Source organism: Lontra canadensis, unplaced genomic scaffold (genome assembly GCF_010015895.1).
Source record: "Lontra canadensis isolate GAN:19392208 unplaced genomic scaffold, GSC_riverotter_1.0 scaffold53, whole genome shotgun sequence".
Classification (NCBI taxonomy): domain Eukaryota; kingdom Metazoa; phylum Chordata; class Mammalia; order Carnivora; family Mustelidae; genus Lontra; species Lontra canadensis.
In genome coordinates this window covers 1,318,527-1,340,716 of record NW_022631047.1, presented here as the reverse complement: position 1 = coordinate 1,340,716, position 22,190 = coordinate 1,318,527, and the positions used below count along the sequence as shown (strand labels likewise).

Genomic DNA, 22,190 nt, shown 5'->3' with positions numbered 1-22,190 from the left:
CTTAAAACACACACACACACACACACACACACACACACACACACACATTTTTCTACCCAGTGGAACTGAGCTGGCATATTTGGACTCTTGCCATTTTTCCACCATTCCCAACGGGACTAATTCCATGGTAATTCTCTCTACCTCATGACTCAAATCTACTGTGAAGAACCCCTAGAGGTCTGTAGCGGGGAGATGCTGAGCGACAGCCTCTTTCTCCACCTTCTCCTTTATCCACTAATTCGAGATCTCCTCCGGGTCACTGGGATTATCTCTATCAGCAGAAACTCTCCTAAGTGTACAATTCAATTGGCTAGTTCCACTTTCTTCTATCCCTACTGCCTTCTAATCAATATCTCTAGGGACATTGAGCATTTTTTAAAAGATTTTGTTTGTTTATCAGAGAGAGCACAAGCAAGGGAAGGGAGCAGCAGGCAGAGGGGGAAGCAGGCTCCCTGCTGAACTAGAAGCCTGATGTGGGACTTGATCCCAGGACCCTTGGGATCATGACCTAAGCCTAAGGCAGACACTTAAGTGACTGAACCACCCAGGTGTCCCAGGACATTGAGTATTGCTATTTGAGGCATAGAGACAATAGTCTTTCCACAAAGACCATCAATTCTGGGAGCACACTGGAAACAGTCACACTAGGCTCCAAAGGCCAGTCCCATCCTGAATTCCCTCAGAGTAACATATAAAGGTTTTATATATTAGTAGTAGGATAGTATAGAATAGTAATAGAATTAGTAGCAGGTAGAATTTCTTTAAGAGGGACTGCTAAGAAATCTTGTGACAAATAGGACTGCATTTCAGGACATGAGTATCTGGCAAGAAGCCAGTATCACCAAATCCTTACTAGCCCTCGAAGCATACCCACATGTTCCCCAACTTACGACTGGCACAATTTGACTAGGTCCTGGTCAGTAGTGCCTGGTTGCAATCCCCGGATATAGAGGTTGGTTTTGCTCAACTGGTCATTTCCATTGCTCCCACTGCTGTTGTTCGTGGTACTGTTGCTTGGACTAGGTGGTGCCATCTGCTGAGACAATGACACATATGGCTGCAGATAGACAGGAGGAATAGAAGGTCAGAAGATTATACATTTAGATACCAGAAAGTGAGGAAGATACTGGCTTCTTGGAAAGAATGATTCCAAACTTTAACAGCAATTAACTCAATAGAGAGTAAAACCAAAACAAACTAAAGGAATTCCTCTCTGCCACAGAATAAGAACACATATAACTAACTTAACTCTCTTTCATGAATAACGAGAGGCCAAAATCAGCTTGTTAAAGATTTTGGAAAAAGGTACTTTGTTATAGTAGAATGCTTTTATCCTACTCATACTGGAGAACACAGTGTATGCCTCTTAAGTAACCTATGTAATGAGACAGGGCTAATAAAATCTAAGTTCTATTTACAAATGATGATGACGAGGGGCGCCTGGGTGGCTCAGTGGGTTAAAGCCTGCCCCGCATCAGGCTCTCCGCTCTGCAGGGAGCCTGCTTCCTCCTCTCTCTCTGCCTGACTCTCTGTCTACTTGTGATCTCTGTCCATAAATAAATAAAATATTTAAAAAAAAAATAAAAATGGTGATGACGAGGGCACCTGGTGGCTCAGTTGGTTAAGCGATTGCCTTCAGCTCAGGTCATGATCCCGGAGTCCTGGAATCTAGTCCCTCATCAGGCTCCCTGCTCAGTGGGTAGCCTGCTTCTCCCTCTCCTTCCTGCTCCTGTCCTCTTTCACTATCTCCATCTCTCTCCCTCCAATAAATAAATAATTAAAAAACCTTAAAAAATATAAAAATGATGAAGGCAAAATAATAAAACTTTATCAAATCATGAAAGTATAAATAAGTTTAACATACATGATTCAAAACACTGTAGAATATGAGAACTGCCAAATCCCTGTAGGAGCTTAAACATTTCTGTAAACTTAGACAAATAAAATGAAATACTAGTGACCATGTAAAAATACTAATTACCGGTAAAAACTAAAATTTGTTACCATACTAATGGGGATTTAGTCCTAAGTTACAAATTTTGAAAAGTTTAACTGAATGAACAATAGATACATTATGGTCAAGGAAACCCAAGATTTGGGACCAAGCATCCCTTATCTTTCACTACTGATAGCAGGACAGGCAACCAGAGTCTGCAACATTTTTAAGGTACTTCCATTAGAGGCAAATACCAAGTTGGCTGGAATATGGATCCATTCCTCGTGGATATTTTAAATCCTTATGTTCTAATCAGGCTTTTAGTGTTTACATTTATAGGTTGGGTTCATAATACTCTAAATCTGCATAGTTACCTATAATATAATGCATTTTACTATACATACTCATATTCAAGTTCTCCCTAGGCTCAAAGCACTTTATAATATTAATCTATTTGGAATTACTTCCCCCTCAATGCTAGTTTCATCTCCAGGTTTCTCCTCCCTCTCTCTTTGGTGGTGGTGTTGAGGGCAAGCAGTATTAACAGAAGAAAAAGAGAAACATGAATATCAAAGAGAGGAAATCTTCCCCCACGAAGAATCTTAATTAATGTGAAATGTGCCTCTTCTATTTTATGCCCCTGACCTTGAGCAAACTTTAAAATCTTTGCTTGGGCTAAAATATGTTGAAGTAGGAATTTTCTTATCACTATACACAATAAAAATGTGCACCCACTTGCACAAACACACGGTATCTCTTGGCCCTATACCGCAGCAAAGAAGAGACCCAAGACCATATTCTGAGAGGGCTCAAAGACTCCTGATCTACTACGGCTCTCACACACCGGTTATAGTTCCCATCCCTGTCCCCCTTCTCTTTGCCAGCACTTGTACTAGGATTTCCCATATATAACAATCCATGTGATGGTGGTGACAGTCACGTGATACAGTCAATAAGGGCAGGATGGTGCATGGGGCATGTGTGTATTTTTTTTTTTTGTCATGTGTGTATTTTTAGGCAACTTTTAGACAAGACAAAAATAGGGCAAATAAACCTACAAGTCATACATTCAGCTCTGGAAATGGCAGTACTCGTTTTAAGAATGACACTGAAGGGGCACCTGGATGGCTCGGTCTGTTAAGCGTCTGCCTTTGGCTCAGGTCATGATCTTAGGCTCCTAGGATCAGGCTCCCCACCTCTGCTCAGAGGGGAGTCTGCTTCTTCCTCAGCCTCTGCTCCTCCCCTCAACTCGTGCTCACTCTCTTTCTCTGTCTCAAATAAATAAATAAGTAATCTTTAAAAAAATGACATTGAAATCTCCATTGAATTACTAGATCTGCAATAACAATCAAATACTGGGGCACCAGGGTGGCTCAGATGGCTCAGATCATGATCCCAGGGTCCTGGGATCCAGCCCCATATCATCAGGCTCCCTACTGGAGCCTGCTTCTCCCTCTCCTTCTACTGTTCCCCCTGCTTGTGCTCTCTCACTCTGTCAAATAATAAATAAAATCTTTAAAAATAATAATGCAAATACTAGAGGGCTCAGGCCTCCTCCATTATCATTACTATCCTAATTGCACCACCTGATTTAAAGTACATTCAAGACCGTGACCTATATTCTAATCATGATTTTTCCCAAGGTCAGAATAAGAAGATTACTGCTAAAGATCATTCAGTAGTATATGTCTTTTCTTGTCTCCAAGGAATTACTACTATTTACCCTTGGCTGAGAAAGCCAAATTTTTCCTCCTGAATAGGAGATTCTAGGCCTGGGGTGGTGGTGATGACAATGATCATGATGACATGAACTACAACAGTGGCAGAAAAAGCATCTCCAGTAGCATGAGACCATTTGCCCGAGTTCATCTAGCCCCTTTCCCACTGTGAGAGAACATCTCTAAGAGAAAGTATCAAAGACGCCAGGACTGTCCAAACAAGAACACAAGTTTTACTGAGGAAAGAGATACACTGAAAAGACATTACTGGTTTGCTACATAGCTATAACCTTGGCTTTAATACTAAGGTCTTAGCTATTAACTTAAAAATTAACTTAGTTGATAATAAACTTACTGCAAGACCAGAAAAATTCCTAGGAAAAAAGATATGATTCAAAATAACCCCTTCTATCTCTTGATATTCCTGTGTAGCTTCTGCAACTGCCACATAGGTTTGGCTCCAAGGAGTTATAGTATTAATCAATCAATCAATCAATCAATCAAGGAAGCCCCTAAGTAAAGCCTATCTGGCTTCACAAAAGAAAATATTTGGACATAATAACAAATATAAACTAAAAATCCATGTTTATCTATGTATGTAAGAGAGAAAAGAGGAGTATGTACAATGGTATAGAGAAATGAGATACTCTTATGGGGGGAGGGAAGGATAGGGAAGTATTGTCTTTCTTAGCTCCTACCGAAATGGTTCTCTTAGGTCACTGGTCCTCTGCCAGGGCCTAAGGCTAGAAACTGAAGAGCAAGATATTCCTTTAATCATCCTGTATTATGGTAGATTTCATAAACCAAAGCAGACTCTAAATCTTAAAGCAAATATGCTTTTTATCACTTTGTCCTAAAAAATGTTATTTTCATGTAAGGAACACATATAGGGTTATTAGAGAAGTGGAAATGGCTGAGTTATTGCTACATGAAGTTCTTTTCAGGAAGGGACAGAAATCTATTATAGCATCTATCGGTTAACTACACTCCTTTGAATGATGTGTAGCTTTGTTTTGCTCCTAGAAGAAAAAGAAAAACTGGCAGGATTTTATGTATAACCTTGGTTCATATTCATGTAGGTGGAACCCCTGAAGTCATTTGGATTAGTGGCCATTGAGAACAGGACTTGGAGGGGCATGTGGGTGGCTTAGTTGGTTAAGTATCTGCCTTCAGCTCAGGTCATGATCTCTGGGTCCTAGGATCCAGGCCCGTATCGGGCTCCCTGCTCAGTGTGGAGTCTTCTTCCTTTCTCTTTGCCCTTCCCTTGCTCATGTGTGCACAAATGTGTGCTCTCTCCCTCTCAAATAAATAAATAAAATCTTAAAAAAAGAGAGAGAGAGAGAGAGAGAGAGAGAATAGGACTTGGAACTGTCCTATGCCCTGTAATTCCAAGATGTGAACTCTCTAAACAAGGGCCCTCACGTTCAGCCTAGAATCTTAGATGCCTGAGATTATTAAATCTGCCTTCAGAAATAAAGGATGATAGCATATTATGTATCAAAGGAATATGTAAAGTTATCCAGTAGAAGAGCACAGGTATCAGTGTTCTTAGGAAGGAGATTTAATTCTGGAAGTGAATGGGAAACATGAGTGGGTTTATGAACAGAGAAAGGATGCCATGGATCTTAGCTACATCATCAAAGCTGGTTCAGAGATGTGGGAGACCAGAGGTGGTGAGACTATTAGGAGATATGAGACATGAAGGGACATAGGAAAAAGCCTAAAGATTGGTGGGGGAGTGTTTAAACAATGTGCAGAGAATACACTGTGATACATCCCAGAAGAATACCAGGGGATAAATACCAGGGAAAGGACTGGTAGCAACCAGATACAGAAATGTGTAACTCCTTCATCTCCATCCAGAAGAAAAAATCAAACTCCCTTCTTGCTGTAGCAGGAATTTTATGTTTCCTATCTTGCTGAGTTAGAGGAAACTGGGAGATATGATAGTGTTCTTCCTTTTGTTCTCCGTCAAGAGATCGTAACGGTAGAGATGATACAATGCTGACTTTCCAATCACAAAGTTTTCATCAGCTCTTTAAAAGAATGATCCAGTCAGATAAGCTACTTATTAATTAAATTATAATGTAATAAAACATTATCTTTATTCTGAAAATTAGATTCTGATCAAGTGTTCATTTTGCATGGTTTAATAAAATTCAAAAATCCTGGATCCATTCATTTGCCATCAAGGTCATCCCCATCCTGGGCCCTTAGCTTTATTTATTACCATCAGAGCAGGAGAAAACCCCATCCCACGTCTATTTCCGAGCTAGCTAAGTTCCTGGTACACAGTATACAGGCATGAAATATATTTGCTAAAACAAACTCAGGGGATTTGCTAATTGTGTATCATTTTAATAAACCCCTAAAAACAATCTCGCAAATATAATACCCAGTGGCCTGACATCAAAATTCCTATTGCAACATGGATACGGATGATCTAGCCAACATATTCCTGGAGCCAGTAATCTCTTGGACATACAACACATCTGAACTTATTTTTTTTTAAGATTTTATTTATTTATTTGATAGAGAGAGAGACAGCGAGAGAGGGAACACAATCAGGGGGAACTGGAGAGGGAGAAGTAGGCTTCCCACCAAGGAGGGAACATGATGTGGGGCTTGATTCCAGGACCCTGGGATCATGACCTGAGCCGAAGGCAGATGCTTAACGACTGAGCTACCCAGCACCCCCATATCTGAAATTTAAAAAAAAAAAAAAAAAATCTTTTTTTTTTTTTTTTAAAGTAAATGTTACTCCACACATGGGACTCGGACTCACGACTCCAAGATCAAGAGCCACATGCTCTCCTGACTGAGCCAGCCAGGTGTCCCCATATCTGAACATTTTTGTCTAAAATACATTATTCCCCTGGTTTCATCATAATACATCCTAACAAGAGAAAGCCCACTTTCCCTGAGAAATAACAGACCTCTTAATAATCACTCATGAGACCCTTTGCACTATTTGAGTCATTCAGTAAATGTCTGAATACCAGGGCACCTGGGTGGCTTGGTGGGTTAAAGCCTCTGCCTTTGGCTCCAGTCATGATCCCAGGGTCCTGGGATCGAGCCCCGCATCAGGCTCTCTGCCTGCCTCTCTGCCTACTTGTGATCTCTTATCTGTCAAATAAATAAATAAAATCTTAAAAAAAAATGTCTGAATGCCAACTATGTGCAAGCCCTATGTGACGCTGTGGGGACTCACAAATGCATAAGAGTAGGAGTGAAATATTTCATAATAAATTCAAACACACACCCACAAGGAGACATTAAGGAATTCACAAACCAGAGCTTACAATCTAGATAACTACCAGAATGAAATAAGTGTGCTAATGGGGATCCAAGCAAAACTGTATAAGCATACGAAAGAAAAGACTGTTAATTCCTGAGAGAAAAGTTTCTCAAAAAAAAAGGCTGTATCTTGAAGGATGTGTAGGATATTAACCTTTTAATGGGGAGCCATAGGGAAAGGTAAATCAAAATCATAATGAGTTACCACTTCATAACCACTAGAATGGGTATAATAAAAACATTATGGTTTTAACCAAAGATCATCTGGATGTTATCTATAATCAAAAATAACAAGTGCTGGCAAGAATGTGAAGAATCTAGAACCCTTCTACACTGCTGGTGGGAACATAAAATGATAACAGCTGGTTTGAAAAACAGTTTGACAGTTCCTAACATTGTTAAACACAGTTCTCATATGACCCAGCAATTCCACTCCTAAGTACAGACCCGGGAGAACTGAAAACCTATGCCCACAAAAAACCTGTACAAATTTCTTAGCAGCATTATTTATAATAGCCAAAAGTGGAATCAATGCAAATGTCTATCAACTGATGAATGGATGAAGTGTTGTATATTCATACAGAAAATTACTATTCAGCTATAAGAAGGGATGAAGTACCGATACATGCTATAACACTGATGAAACTTCAAAACACACAAAGTGAAAGAAGTCAGTCACAAAAGAGCACATACTGTATGACTGGATTCACATGAAATGTCTAGAACAGGCAAGTCTATAGAGATAGAAAGTAGATTAGGGGCGCCTGGGTGGCTCAGTGGGTTGTAGCCTCTGCCTTTGGCTCAGGTCATGATCTGAGTCCTGGGATCGAGTCCTGCATCAGGCTCTCTGCTCAGCGGGGAGCCTGCTTCCCCTCCTCTCTCTCTCTGCCTGCCTCTCTGCTTGCTTACTTGTGATCTCCACCTGTCAAATAAAAAAAAAAAAAAAAAGGAAAGCAGATTAGTGGGAGCCTGGGTGGCTCAGTTGTTTAATCATCTGCCTTTGGCTCAGGTCATGATCCCAGAGTCCTGGGATCAAGTCCCGAATCAGGCTTCCTGCTTGGCAGGAAGCCCACCTCTCCCTCTCCCACTCCCCCTGCTTGTGTTCCCTCTCTTGCTGTGTCTCTCTCTGTCAAATAAATAAATAATATCTTTTTTAAAAAATGTGATAGGAATGGGTGGAGAGAAGAGGGCATTCCAACCACTAAAAACATCTTAAGATATTAGACAGTCACAGGCTAGCATGAACTAGCACAGAATTCAGCTTAGGTTGGATCAGCCTACTTCATTTTCAGATAGAAACGTTCTAAGATTAATATATTTTCTTGAAATTCAAGTAGAAATATAGAACAACCATTAGTCATATCAGAGCAAGAAAGGGATATTTCCAGGGTGTCTGGCTGGCTCAGTTGAAAGACCATGTGACTTTTGATCTCAGCATTGTGAGTTCAAACCCCATGTTGGGTGTTGAGATTACTTAAAAAAAAAAAAAAAAAAAAGAGCTTTTCCATCAAGAAGTGGGCAGAAGACATGAACAGACATTTTTCCAAAGAAGATATATCCAGATGGCCAACACATGAAAAAGTGCTCAGCATCACTCAGCATCAGGGAAATACAAATCAAAACCACAGTGAGATACTACCTCACACGAGTCAGAATGGCTAAAATTAACAAGTCAGGAAACAACAGGTGTTGGCAAGGATACGGAGGAAAGGGAATCCTTCTACACTGTTGGTGGAAATGCAAGCTGGTGCAGCCACTCTGGAAAACAGTATGGAGGTTCCTCAAAAAGTTGAAAATTGAGCTATCCCACAACCCAGCGACTGCACTACTGGGTATTTACCCTAAAGATACAAATGTAGTGATCCAAAAGGGGCACAAACATCCCAATGTTTATAGCAGCAATGTCCACAACACCCAAAGTATGGAAAGAGCCTAGAAGTCCATCAACAGATGAATGGTAAAGAAGTTGTGGTATATATATACAATGGAATATTAAACAGCCATAAAAAAACCCAAAATTTTGCCGTTTGCAATGACATAGATGGATCTAGAGGGTACTATACTAAGCGAAGTAAGTCAATCAGAGAAAGACAATAATCATACGCTCTCACTGATATGAGGAATTTGAGAAACAAGACAGAGAATCATAGGGGAAGGGAGGGAAAAATGAAACAAGACCATCCAGAGAAAAAGACAAACCATAAGAGACTCCTAATCTCAGGAAACAAACAATCTCAGGAGGGAAGGGGCATGGGAGGGAAAGCACGGCTGGGTGATGGACACTGGGGAGGGTATGTGCTATGCTTGTGATGTGTTGTGATATGCTGTGAATTGTGTAAGACTGATGAATCACAGACCTCTACCCTTAAAACAAATAATACATATTAATTTTAAAAAAAAGCTTAAAAAAAGAGGGATATTTCCTACATTCCCCCTTTTCTAGAAAAATAAACATTAACAATATTAATAGCAAAACAAAACAAAAAGGCATTTCTGGAAAATGCAGAGCCTGAACGAGAGCACACATACCATGTGTCTACCATAGCTGGTTTTAAAAGCTGACTCAGCACTTTCTACTATTTCCTCTTAACTCAAGTAAACCTGACACCATCTCCAGCTCATCTCCTCCTCCTCTTTCATGGCTCTCACCATTATAACAGCAATCTGTTTCCTGGATCCCTTGAATACCAAGATGGTAACAGTAAAGTGCACAAACCATACAACCTCCAGGGAGTTATTTATGTTTATACATAATATAAGGTGGTGCTCAGACTGGGTCTCAAGTATACGACTGATATTTAAAAACCCTCAGCCACGGTAACTACAGAATCCACAGTTAAGCATATACCACAGCATGCTGCCCAGGAATCCATTTGCCTTTCCAGATCTACTCACCACTCTTACCAAACTTGCTTTGTGTACCAGGAAGCTGACCATATAGAGTACATGCACGGGCTCCCTTGCCCTCTGGCTTCCAGCTGGATTTGGCTAACCAGATGTACACCAGTAGCAGATCAAAGAGTAGGTGGAGAATGAGATCAGAGTATTTATTTCCCTAGCTCCTGCCAAAGCACCATGATTTGGCTGCGTACTACTGAAGCCCACAGTACTTTCCATACAGCTACTCTCAGATTCTGAGGTAATCTCTCTCAGTATTTTCCTTTATTAGATCTAGAGGTAATGAGGTAATATAGGCTCTGTAATTGCTGGCCATAGGGTACTCTGCTCTCTCTCACTGGTTTCCTTAAACCCCTTTGTAAATGGTCTCTTTATTAAATCTTTCTCAAATTACTCAATTTGGATATGCCATCTGTTTCCTTTTGGGACCCTGAATGATGAACCAACCATTCTACCTTGAAGGCTTGGGTGGAAGATTTGTGTCAGAAGCTCTTGAGAAACTCTGCTTTCTTTAAAACTGAATAAAAATAATCTTCTCACTGTGCAAAAATTCTCAATACGCAATTTAACACAGAATTCTGTTCTCCATCATTTTGTCTAAACTTTAATAGTGTCTTCAATCCTTTCACAATTAGCGATTTCATTTGATCTTCCTGACAAGTCTGTGAGGTGGAACAGGGGATGTGTTACTCTCTTTTGACACTTAGAAACTGAGTCTCAGTCTTATTTCACCACTCCCTCTGTGATATCACTTTGCTTTTCATTTAGCAGAACCAAGGTACAGAAAACCCAAATACTAAAAGTATCCAAACCAGTGCAAACAGCTGAGTAAACGCATAAAGCTGCCTTTTACATGACCTTATATCCTTTGTTTCTCTCCTTCTGGAAAGAGAACAGTTCTAAGTTCCCAGGCAATTGGTAATGTCTAGTCAGTGTAGAACATTGAAGGAACAAAGGTATTTGAACTAAGACTCAAATATGCTAGAGGAAAATCTCTTATATAGACTGGTGCTTACAGAAACCAACCAGAGCCACAGCCCTCAACTGAAGTATATGGGCAGTTCTGTGGTGGGCAGACCCCTTTTAGACACATTGGTTTTAAGGAGCACAAGCCCATGCCTACAACCCAAGTAATAACCAACCATGTCACCAGTTTGTGGGTACATGTCAGTGTGGCAATACCTCATATGTACCAGGAAACACACAGCAAAGGCTTTAATAACTTCTCAGGATGGTAGAAGGATCTTTAAGGGTTGAGCAGCTGAAGTCAGAACATGACAGCCAGCTACTTGGGGAGAATAGGTGTGGAACACAACTCAGTCCCCACTGAGTGTTATCCTGCATTACCCAACGCCTCCACTATTCAGCTTGGCTGGTGCATCATCTGTGTTTAGGAGAGTATACGGCCTGGGAAGGAACTGCAAAGTGAACCAGAATAGCAGCATCGTGGATCTCCGTGGCTCAAAGAGAAGTGTATTTGGCTCTGCCACAATACGGCTTTTTCAGATAGAGAACAGACAGGAAAAGAGAACGCCTGCCAATAGTCTGTTTTACCCTACCTCATCATTTGCCATGTAGTCGTCATTGGACACAATTTCATTTTAGCCAGAAATAAATCAAATAAACCCACAGGAAATGAGGAAACACCAGCACTCCTCTTTTCCACCCTCACACTACCTGTTCAAAGAACACCCAGAATACCCAAAGAATACTGGGGATCTGGTCTTACTAAGACTCAAAGTCATGAAAAGATTCTGCTCCTCTGTTCATTATAGAACTTTTTTTCATTACAGAAATACTTTTGACTCACCAAACAATAAATAACTGGTAATACTACACACCTGAAGGAACTGGCCTAACCCAATGATATGAAAGGTACGTGTGCCTAGTCTATTTCCAGATCAAAATAAAATGTACATATGCAACCAGCCAGCAATACATCAGGTATATCAAGTCCTTAACCTTGTTCTAGCTTGCTTTTTACAAGTCACAAAGATGTCACAAAGTCTAATGTAATATTTATACAAGTATCTCTAAAAAGATATAAGAGAAACAATAATTATGGCTACTAGAAAGGAACTAGGCATATGGAGGATGGGGTGAAAACACAGACTTTTTCTGTATTTCTTTAATACCCATTTGAACATTTTGAGTTTTGGGGGGTTTTATGGGGAGGGTTTTTAAAATAAATTTATTTTTTTTTTAAAGATTTTATTTATTTGTCAGAGAGAGAGGGAGAGAGAGCGAGCACAGGCAGACAGAATGGCAGGCAGAAGCAGAGGGAGAGGCAGGCTCCCTGCAGAGCAAGGAGCCCGATGTGGGACTCGATCCCAGGACACTGGGATCATGACCTGAGCCGAAGGCAGCTGCTCAACCAACTGAGCCACCCAGGCGTCCCAAATTTATTTATTTTATTATTATTATTTTTAATATTTTTTAAAGATTTTATTTATTTATTTGACAGAGAGAGAGATCACAAGTAGGCAGAGAGGCAGGCAGAGAGAGAGAGGAAGGAAAGCAGACTCCCCGCTCAGCAGAGAGCCCGATGCGGGGCTCAATCCCAGGACCCTGAGATCATGACCTGAGCCGAAGGCAGAGGCTTAACCCACTGAACCACCCAGGTGCCCCTATTTTTATTATTTTTTAAAAGATTTTTATTTATTTATTTATTACTATTATTTTTTTATTTTCAAAGATTTTTATTTATTTATTTGACAGACAGAGATCACAAGTAGGTAGAGAGCCAGGAAGAGAGAGAGGAAGGGAAGCAGGCTTCCCTGCTGAGTAGAGAGCCCAATTCGGGGCTCGATCCCAGGACCCTGAGATCATGACCTGAGCCGAAGGCAGAGGCTTTAACCCACTGAGCCACCCGGGCGCCCAAGGGGGTTCTTTTTTTTAAAAGTTTAAATTCAATTAATTAACATATAGTGTATTATTAGTTTCAGAGGTAGAGTTCAGTGATTCATCAGTCTTACATTGTACCCAGGGCTCAGGGGCACCTGGATGTCTCAGTCGTTAAGTCTCTGCCTTTGGCTCAGATCATGATCCCAGAGTCCTGGAATCAAGTCCCGAATCAGGCTTCCTGCTCAATGGGGAACCTGCTTCCCCCTCCCTCTGCCTGCAGCTCCTCTTACGCTCTCTCTCTCTTGCTATCTCTCTGTCAAATAAATAAATAAAATCTTAAAAAAAAGAAATACCCAGTGCTCATTCCATCAGTGTCCTCCTTAATGCTCATCACCCAGTTACCCTATCCCTCCACTCCCAAACCCTTAGTTCGTTTCCTATGATTAAGAGTGTCTTACGGTTTGTCTCCCTCTCTGGTTTTGTCTTATTTCTCCCGGATTTGTTTCTTTTACCAACCAGAATCATGCTCTATGTATTGTTCTTTAATGTGCCTTTTGGAAATGTTCTCAGCCTAGCACACTCCTTTTATCCATTATATATTCCACAGAATTAGTGTCACTGTTTGGGTTGCTTCATTCCACTGTTATAATTATGCCCACTTTTGTGCACAAACTTGAGTACAGTGGCTGGAATTTGAGAAGAGTGTCATTTTGAGCCCTTGTCATTCTGAGGTGAGGGCATGCTGACTTGGCACTGAGCAGGTGGCAGGCCATGCATGCTGACTCGGGCAGGAGGGTGCCTGGACTGTGAACTTGGGACCCACAAGCCAATGGCATCAAGTGTAATAAGGACATGGCTGGTTTTGTCCCTGGTCATGAATTCCTTTGAATTCTGTTTGTCTGGGAAACTCTCTCTCACCTTATATTCTGAATGAAAGCCTTGCTGAATAGAGTATTCTTGGCTACAGATTTTTTCCTTTCAGCACTTTGAATATATCATGCTGCTTCCTTCTGGCCTGAAAAATTTCTGCTGAAAAACCCACTGATAGCTTTATGCGGTTTCCTTTGTATGTCACTCTTTCTTTTCTCTTGCTGCTTTAAAATTCTCTCTTTATCACTACTTTTGGCCAGCTTATTTGTATCTTGGTGCAGACCTTTCTGGATTGGTTTTGTTGGGGGCTCTCTATGCCTCCTGAATCTGGATTTCTCTTTCCTTCCCCAGATTCAGGAAGTTTTCAGCTATTATCTCTTAAAATAAATCTTCTGCCTTCTTGCTCCCTTCTCCTTCTGGGATCCCTATATTATGACTATTATGCTTGACCGTGTCACTGAGTTCCCTGGGCCTATTCTCATTTTGTATCCCCCCCCCTCATCTGCTCAGCTTGATTACTTTCCATTACTCTGTCCTCTAGGTTGCTGACCTGTTCTTGTTTGCTATTTATTCCAGGTGGTCTATTTTTATTTTCATTTAGTGAGTTCATTATTTCTAATTGGTTCTTTTTTTAGATCTCCTGTTTCTTGGTGAAGGATCTCATGGAGGTCTTACAATCCTTTCTCAATTCTACTGAGTATCTTTATGAGCATTACTTTAAATTCACTATCAGACATATTACTTGTTTCCATTTTGTTTAGGTCTCTTGCTGTAATTTTGTTCTTCTCTTTCATTTGGGACATATCCCTCTGTCTCCTCATTTTGTCTATTGCTGCATCTGTTTCTCTGTGTTAGGAAAGTCAGTTACATCTCCCGCACTTGAAAGCAGTGGCTTTATAAAGAGGTCCTGTAGTGCCCTGCAGTGCAATGTCTCCTTTTCACCAGAAAATGGTGCTTCAGGGTTGTCTCCTTATGTGTTTGTGCACACTTCTATTGTGGCTGGGATGTACTTGACTTCGGTTCAGTCTGCAATGGCTCTCTTTGCCTGTTGCAGGCAGAGTCTGGCACCGGTGGTATTAGTGGGTTGGTCCCAGGTAGCCTTGGTCTTGAGTTCAGTAAGACCAGGTGTTTGCCAGAGATGAAGTAGCACCAAACTGCAGGCACTTTCCCTGTGTTGTTCTCTGAGAAGCTTTTATTGGTCAGGGGTGGGGTCCTGCAGTCAGACCAGCTGTCTGCCCCCAACCCACTGCTGGGGTCACAGTCAGACTGGTATGTGGCTATCTTCCCCTCTCCCTGGAGCAGGACTCACTTTGGAGTGATGCTGACCCTTGTCTGGGCTGTACGCACACCTCTAGGCTTGTGGCACTGCTCTGATGGGATCTTGTCAGGAGCAATCTGAGGGGGTGATCTGTTTCACTATGGCCTCTTCTCTATGTCTGGCTGCAGAGAGTCTGTTCTGCCAGACTCTAGTCAGGTCGTTTTCTGGGTTATTTATGCCAGTGAGTGTGTTCTCTAGGTTGCCACATGGCAGGAGGTGAGCCAGGGTCGTTCTACTCCACCATCTTCCCAGCAGCCTCTGCTGAAACTTTTGTTTTATACCAAGTCCAAACATCTATTATATATTTAAAACCAAATAAAAGTTGGGGCACCTGACTGGCTCAGTCAGTAGAGCATCCAGCTCTTTTTTTTTTTTTTTAAGATTTTATTATTCATTTGAAAGAAACAGTAAGAGAGGACAAGCAGAGAGGCAGAGGGAAAGGGAAAAGCAGACTCCCCGCTGAGCAGGGAGCCCGACGAAGGACTCAATCCCAGGACCCGGAGATCACGACCTGAGCCAAAGGCAGATGCTCAACCAACTGAGACACCCAGGCACCCTAAATATCCAGCTCTTGATCTCAGGTCTTCAGTTTGGGCCCCATTTAGGTGCATATATTTTTTCTTAAGTTTATATTTTTAGTAATCTCCAAACCCAATGTGGGGCTTGAACCCGAGACATCAAGATCGAGAGTCAGATGCTCTTCTGACTGAGCCAGCCATATGCCCCACAATTACTTTAAAATAAATAAATTTTTTAAAAGTCTCTTAAAAATCTGACATACTAGGGGCGCCTGGGTGGCTCAGTTGGTCAGCTCGGGTCATGATCCCAGAGTTTTGGGATCAAGCCTGGTGTCGGGCTCCCGGCTGGGTTGGGAGTCTGCTTCTCCCTCTCTCTCTCTGCAGCTTCCCCTCCCTGTCCACTCTCTCTCCCTCCCCCAAATAAATAAATAAAATCTAAAACAAACAAACAAACCCGACATACTATTTTTTAAAGTAGGATAGACTATTGGGGTACCCAGGTGGCTCAGTCTGCCTTCCACTCAGCTCAAGATCCCAGGGTCCTGGGGATCCAGCCCTGTCAGGCTCCCGCCTCAGTGAGGAGTCTGCCAGTCTCTCCAAACCCTGCTTGTGCTCACTCGCTCTCTCAAGTGAATAAATAAAATCTTTAAAAAAAAGTAGGATAGAATATTAAAACCCTTGAGTCTATATAGCCTAAGTCCTGGATCCATGATCTTCTACTTCCTAAAATACTTTAAATCTCAAAAAGACAGTGATCTGAACAAAACTAATTCTTAGGAAAAGTGTTAACCTATTTTATCAAACTCAAGATCTTTTTTTTTTTAAAGATTTTATTTATTTATCTAACAGAGATCACAAGTAGGCAGAGAGGCAGGCAGAGAGAGGAGGAAGCAGGCTCCCTGCCAAGCAGAGAGCCCGATGCGGGGGTCGATCCCAGGACCCTGAGATCATGACCTGAGCCGAAGGCAGAGGTTTTAACCCACTGAGCCACCCAGGCACCCCTCAAACTCAAGATCTTAAACTATAATTGGAATGGGGCAGAGATTGGAGATAAGGAGTGGAGGTGAAGACTTACTGCTAAACTGAGCACTAAATACCAAAAACCAATTACATCTCATCCTTAAACAACGGGTTTGAACTGTGAGAGTCCACTTATATGCAGATTTTTTTCGATACAGTACAGTACTGTAAATGTCTTTTTTCTTATGATATATTTTTTTTAAAGATGTATTTATTTGACAGAGAGAGAGATCACAAGTAGGCAGAGAGGCAGGCAGAGCAGAGAGCCGATGTGGAGCTCGATCCCAGGACCCTGAGATCATGACCCGAGCAGAATGCAGAGGCTTTGAACCCACTGAGCCACCCAGGCGCCCTTCCTTATGATATTCTTTTTTTTTTCTTTTTTTCTTAAAGATTTTATTTATTTATATGGCAGACAGAGATCACAAGCAGGGAGAGAGGCAGGCAAAGAGAGAGAAGGAAGCAAGCTCCCCGCTGAGCAGAGAGCCTGATGCGGGGCTGGATCCCAGGACGCTGGGATCGTGACCTGGGCTGAAGGCAGAAGCTTTAACCCACTGAGCCACCCAGGCACCCCTCCTTATGATATTCTTAATAACATTTTCTTTTCTCTAACTTTATGGTGAGAATACAGCATATAATACATATAACATACAAAATATGTATTAACTGTTTATGCTATTGGTAAGGCTTCTGGTCAACAGTAGGCTATTAGTAGTTAAGTTTTGGGAGAGTCAAAGGCCATACCTGGACTTCCGAATGCACAGGGGTTCAGTATCCCCAACCCTGGCACTGTTCAAGGGTCAACTGTATAAACAAAGGGTAAGTGCTCCAAAAAAGGAGGACAAAATTCTTGTTTAAATTGTTTATTTAAATTCAATTTAGTTAACATAACCGTATTATTAGTTTCAAGGGTAGAATTTAGTGATCATCAGTTGCATATAATACCCAGCGCTCATCACGTGCCCTCCTTAATGCCCATCACCCAGTTACCCCATCCCCTCATCTACCTTCCCTCTAGCAACCCTGTTTGTTTCCTAGAGTTAAGAGTCTCTTGGGGCTTGGGGCACTTGGGTGGCTCAGTTGTAAAGCGTCTGCCTTCGGCTCAGGTCATGATCCCAGGATCCTGGGATCGACCCCCACATCGGGCTCCCTGCTCAGCAGAAAGTCTGCTTCTCTCTCTCCCACTCCCCCTGCGTGTGTCGCTGTGTCTGTCAAATAAATAAATAAAATCTTAAAAAAAAAAAAAAGAAAAAGAAAAGAGTCTCTTGCGGCACCTGGGTGGCTCAGTCGGTTAAGCATCTGCTTTCAGCTCAGGTCATGATCCCAGATCCTGGGATCAAGCCCCACATCGGGCTCCTTGTTTAGAGGGGAGCCTGCTGCTTCTCTTTCTCCCTCTGCCTGCCACTCCCCCTGCTTGTGCTCTCTCTCTGTCAAATAAATACCTCTGTTTGTATGTTATCTTCTTTTCCTTCCCTTCCCCTATATTCATCTGGTTTACTTTTTAAATTCCACATGAGTGAAATCATATGGTATTTGTCTTTCTCTGAAGGAGAAAATTCAAACAGTTCCTGGATAGCAATGTGTAAGATTATGTAAGAATTTCTGCAAGGTCCAGTATCCACTGTCTCATAAATATATACTATGTACATAACAACTATAATATAGTAGCATCTGTAAAGAATATAGAAAAGGGAAATCCTTACTCGCTTAAACTGATATATTAAAACAAAACAGCTATTTTTCTTATAGAACAGAATCCCAGGTTCCTACCTAGCTACTAAAGGTATCATTTCGAGGTGAAATTAGACAAAAAATTAAGAATGAGAGTAGAGACTTACACTTTAAGGCAACCTTCCACTGTCCCTGACTTCTCTCCTTTTCTCTAGTCTCCCTCTTCTCTCTTACTCACTTCCTCTCTTCCTCCATTTTTCCCCCTTCTTTTCTATCTTTGTTTAGGCTTACTCCTGACAGTTTTGTTCAGTGATATTCTTTTTTTTTTTTTTTAAGATTTTATTTACTTGAGAGAGAGAGAATGAGAGAGAGAGAGCACGAGAAGTGAGAGGGTCAGAGGGAGAAGCAGACTCCCTGCCAAGCAGGGAGCCCAATGCGGGACTCGATCCCAGGACTCCAGGACCATGACCCGAGCCGAAGGCAGTCGCCCAACCAACTGAACCACCCAGGCGTCCCTCAGTGATATTCTTAAGTAATAACTAGTCTGGTTGTGGTAAAGTTGCTCACATCCTACCTATGAAAAAAAGATGACACTCCGGGAAGAGGATAGGAAGCAAATTTTAATAACAAGAACTGTTTCACTTTTTATAATGGAAAACATACACAAAAGTAAACAAAAGAGTATAATGAATCCTTACATACTTCTTACTTAGCTTCAATAATTATTCATGGACAAACTGCTTCATCTGTAGCTCTACCTATTTCTCCACTGCCCACATGATTTCAAAACAAATACTAAATATACCATGTCATTCTAAAATATTCCCACATATAAGCCAGAAAAAATCTTTTCTTAAAACTTTATTTATGTATTTATTTATTTAAGCAATCCTAACATCCAATGTGGGGCTCAAACTCATGACCCTGAGACCAAGAGTTGCACATTCTTCAAACTGAGCCAGCCAGGTGGCCATGAAAAAGAAAATCTTTTTTATAAAACAAAGCACAATGTCACTATATCACCTAAAAAATTAGCATTTTCCTGGGGTGCCTGGCTGGCATAGGTGGTAGAACATATGACTCTTGATCTTGGGTTTTCAGTCTGAACCCACATTAAGCAGACACTTAAGCAACTGAGCCACCCAGGCGTCCCTAAATAAAACCTTTAAAAGATTGGCCTTCAATTATAAGATGTAATGCAAAAATAGAACAATGCCATGAAAAAAAAAAAAACAAAAAAAAACACCACCGAAAACTCACAGTAGCAAAGTAAAAGTGCCCCGACCTAGTTTTTCAAAAGTGATGACCCTAGGTAATATCAAAAACAAACAAACAAACAAAGTAGAAAAGTAAACACAAGATAGTTGCAACTGACCTATTATTTTATTATCTTTCTGTCAGGCAAAGAGAAGGCAAAATAACATTTGCTGGCTACCTACCATATTCCAAGTCCTAGAAGACTTTGTTATCTAACATAATCCTTACAAAGAAGATAATAAGACAAGTATCATTTCCATTTTGGTATTGATTCAGAAACTGAGATTCAGAGGAGCCTGCTGCTTTCTCAAGTTCACATAATAAATAAATAGTAGAATCTTACTCTCTCTTTTTTTTTTAAAGATTTTATTTATTTATTGGACAGACAGAGATCACAAGCAGGAAGAGCAGCAGGCAGAGAGAGGAGGAAGCAGGCTCCCTACTGAGCAGAGAGCCCGATTTGGGGCTTGATCCCAGGACCCTGAGATCATGACCTGAGCCGATGGCAGAGGCTTTAACACACTGAGCCACCCAGGCGCCCCTGGAATCTTATTCTTTACTCAGGATCATCCAGCTCCCCAAACACAGCCTTTCCATTGTTAGTCATTGAGAAAGCAATGGCTTTCATAAACTATAAACAAGGTCAATAATTAATCCCAATTATTAAAAAAAGAAAAATCAATTTCTAAAACATCTTTAAGGGATGACCTGGGTGGCTCAGTGGGTTAAGCGTCTGCCTTCAACTCAAGTCATGATCCTGGAATCCTGGAACCAAGTCCCACATCAGGCTCCTTGCTCAGCAGGGAGCTGCTTCTCCCTCTGCCTGCTGCTCCCCCTGCTTGTGCTCTCTTTCTCTCTCTCTGACAAATAAATAAATAAAATATTTAAAAAAAAAAAAATACCCCCTCCCTCCTCTTGGTGTCATTTTTGATTCTTCACTTAAAAACATTTTATTTACTTATTTGAAAGCTTAAAGAGAGGGAGAGAAATGGGGAAGAGCCAATGAAGCAGTCAGATCACACACATTTATCAGTTAAGTTCACCGTCTTACATGGGTTCATGGCACCCCAGAACAATTAAAATAGTAACAGCAAAGATCACTGATCATAAATAACCATGAACAATATAACAATTTAAAAAATTTGAAATATTGCAAGGATTACCAAAATGACACGAAATGAGCAAATGCTGTTGGAAAAATGGTGCCAATTTGCTTAACACAGGACTGGCACAAATCTTCAGTTTGTAAAAAATACAGTAACTGCAGAGCACAATAAAGTGAAGCATGATAGGATAAGGTATGCCTATACACGTTCAGCACTGCTACTTCACAATGATTAAGTCTTTGTTTGTTTTAGAGAGAGAAAGAGCATGTATGGGTGGGGAGAGGGGCAAAGGAAAAGGGGCAAAAGCATCCCAAACAAGGTTCCACCCTCATCGGGGAGCCCGACACAGGGCTTGTTCTCAAGACCCTGAGATCATGGGCTGAGCAGAAACCAAGAGTCAGTCATTTAACCAACTGAGCCACCCAGGTGCCCCTTCAAACTGGTTAAGTTTTAAAAGGGTAAGCCACCAGACAGGGGAAGTCCATAGCTTTCCATTTGCTTTTTTTAAATCACTGCTATATCTAGGTAGATAAATCTGTCAATTCTGGGGTAGTATTAGAAATCCACTGGCCCGAGATATAAGCTACCTTCTTGGCTATTAGTTTTATTAATAAGAAATGTTTTGTTTTGATTTCTCTCTCTCAAACTTTCGTATTTCTCATGTGGACTGGAGGAAGAGGAATGCTTCAAACTGAAACCCCTCAAACCCCAACATTCCTTAAAGGCAAGGCAAGTATTATCTTTGGTAGTTGAAATGAGGTGGGGAGGGGTAAAATGTTAGCATGTCTGGCCCTCCCAGTTTGTAAATCCTATAATTACAAAATAAAATAATGATTTAATAATAATTCAACTTGGGTTAACAACAACAAAAAAATCATTTTCTTTATTTTACAAATGAAGAAAAATCAGATTCAGTTTCATTTTTTAATTATTTTTTAAAGATTTTATTTATTTATTTGACAGACAGAAATCACAAGTAGGCAGAGAGGCAGGCAGAGAGAGGAGGAAGCAGGCTCCCTGCTGAGCAGAGAGCCTGATAAGGGGCTGGATCTCAGGACCCTGGGATCATGGACCTGAGCGGGAAGGCAGAGGCTTTAACCCACTGAGCCACCCAGGCGCCCCAGATTCAGTTTTTATACAGGCATTCAATTATTCACTACTCATTTAGGAATTAAGTAGGCAATGAATCAACGTTTACCAAATGTTTTTTCAAAAGTATCTTTCTTGATTACAGATCCCATTAGCTAGCAGAAAGTGGTTAAAACACAGGCTTAAAAAAGAAATAAAGAAACACAGGCTCAATACTTACAAAGACTTAGATTTAATTCTGTCACCATGTACTAGCTGTATGACTCTGGATAAGTTGCCTAACCTTACTTGTAAAATGGGGACAGTAATAGGACCTATGCAATAGAATTGTTATGGAGATGAAAATAAATACATGTAAAGCTCTTATAATAGTCCCTGAGATATAAAAAGAGTTCACATCTGTTTATTCAACAAATACTGAATTCTCCTTTAGAGTACCAGACAAGGACAGGTACCAAGGACAAAATCCTGAGCTACACCAGAGATAGTCTTGGTCCTAATGAAATTTAGCATTTAGCAGAGATAAAGACATTAATCAAATAATCATAAAGCAATTGCATAATTACCCATCATGATAAATGGGCTAGAAAGACAAAACAGAAAGCTGTAACCTACTTTAGTTAGTCTGGTAAAAAAGGTGATATTTAT

At 41.0% G+C, this 22,190-nt stretch overlaps 1 protein-coding gene across 4 annotated transcripts in view; it reads right to left on the bottom strand.

Annotated features, from left to right (window-relative positions):
* The window catches only part of RBMS2 (RNA binding motif single stranded interacting protein 2), a 69,484-nt gene that overhangs the window by 19,401 nt on the left and 27,893 nt on the right, over positions 1 to 22,190 (bottom strand). For 3 of the 4 annotated variants that reach the window (XM_032874491.1, XM_032874492.1, XM_032874490.1), the window contains one exon: positions 891 to 1,057. The exons of the other annotated variant lie outside the window; for it this stretch is intronic. In XM_032874491.1, coding sequence (XP_032730382.1) covers positions 891 to 1,057 — 167 coding nt within the window. The remainder of the gene's footprint in view (positions 1 to 890; positions 1,058 to 22,190) is intronic. 4 annotated transcript variants of the gene reach the window in all.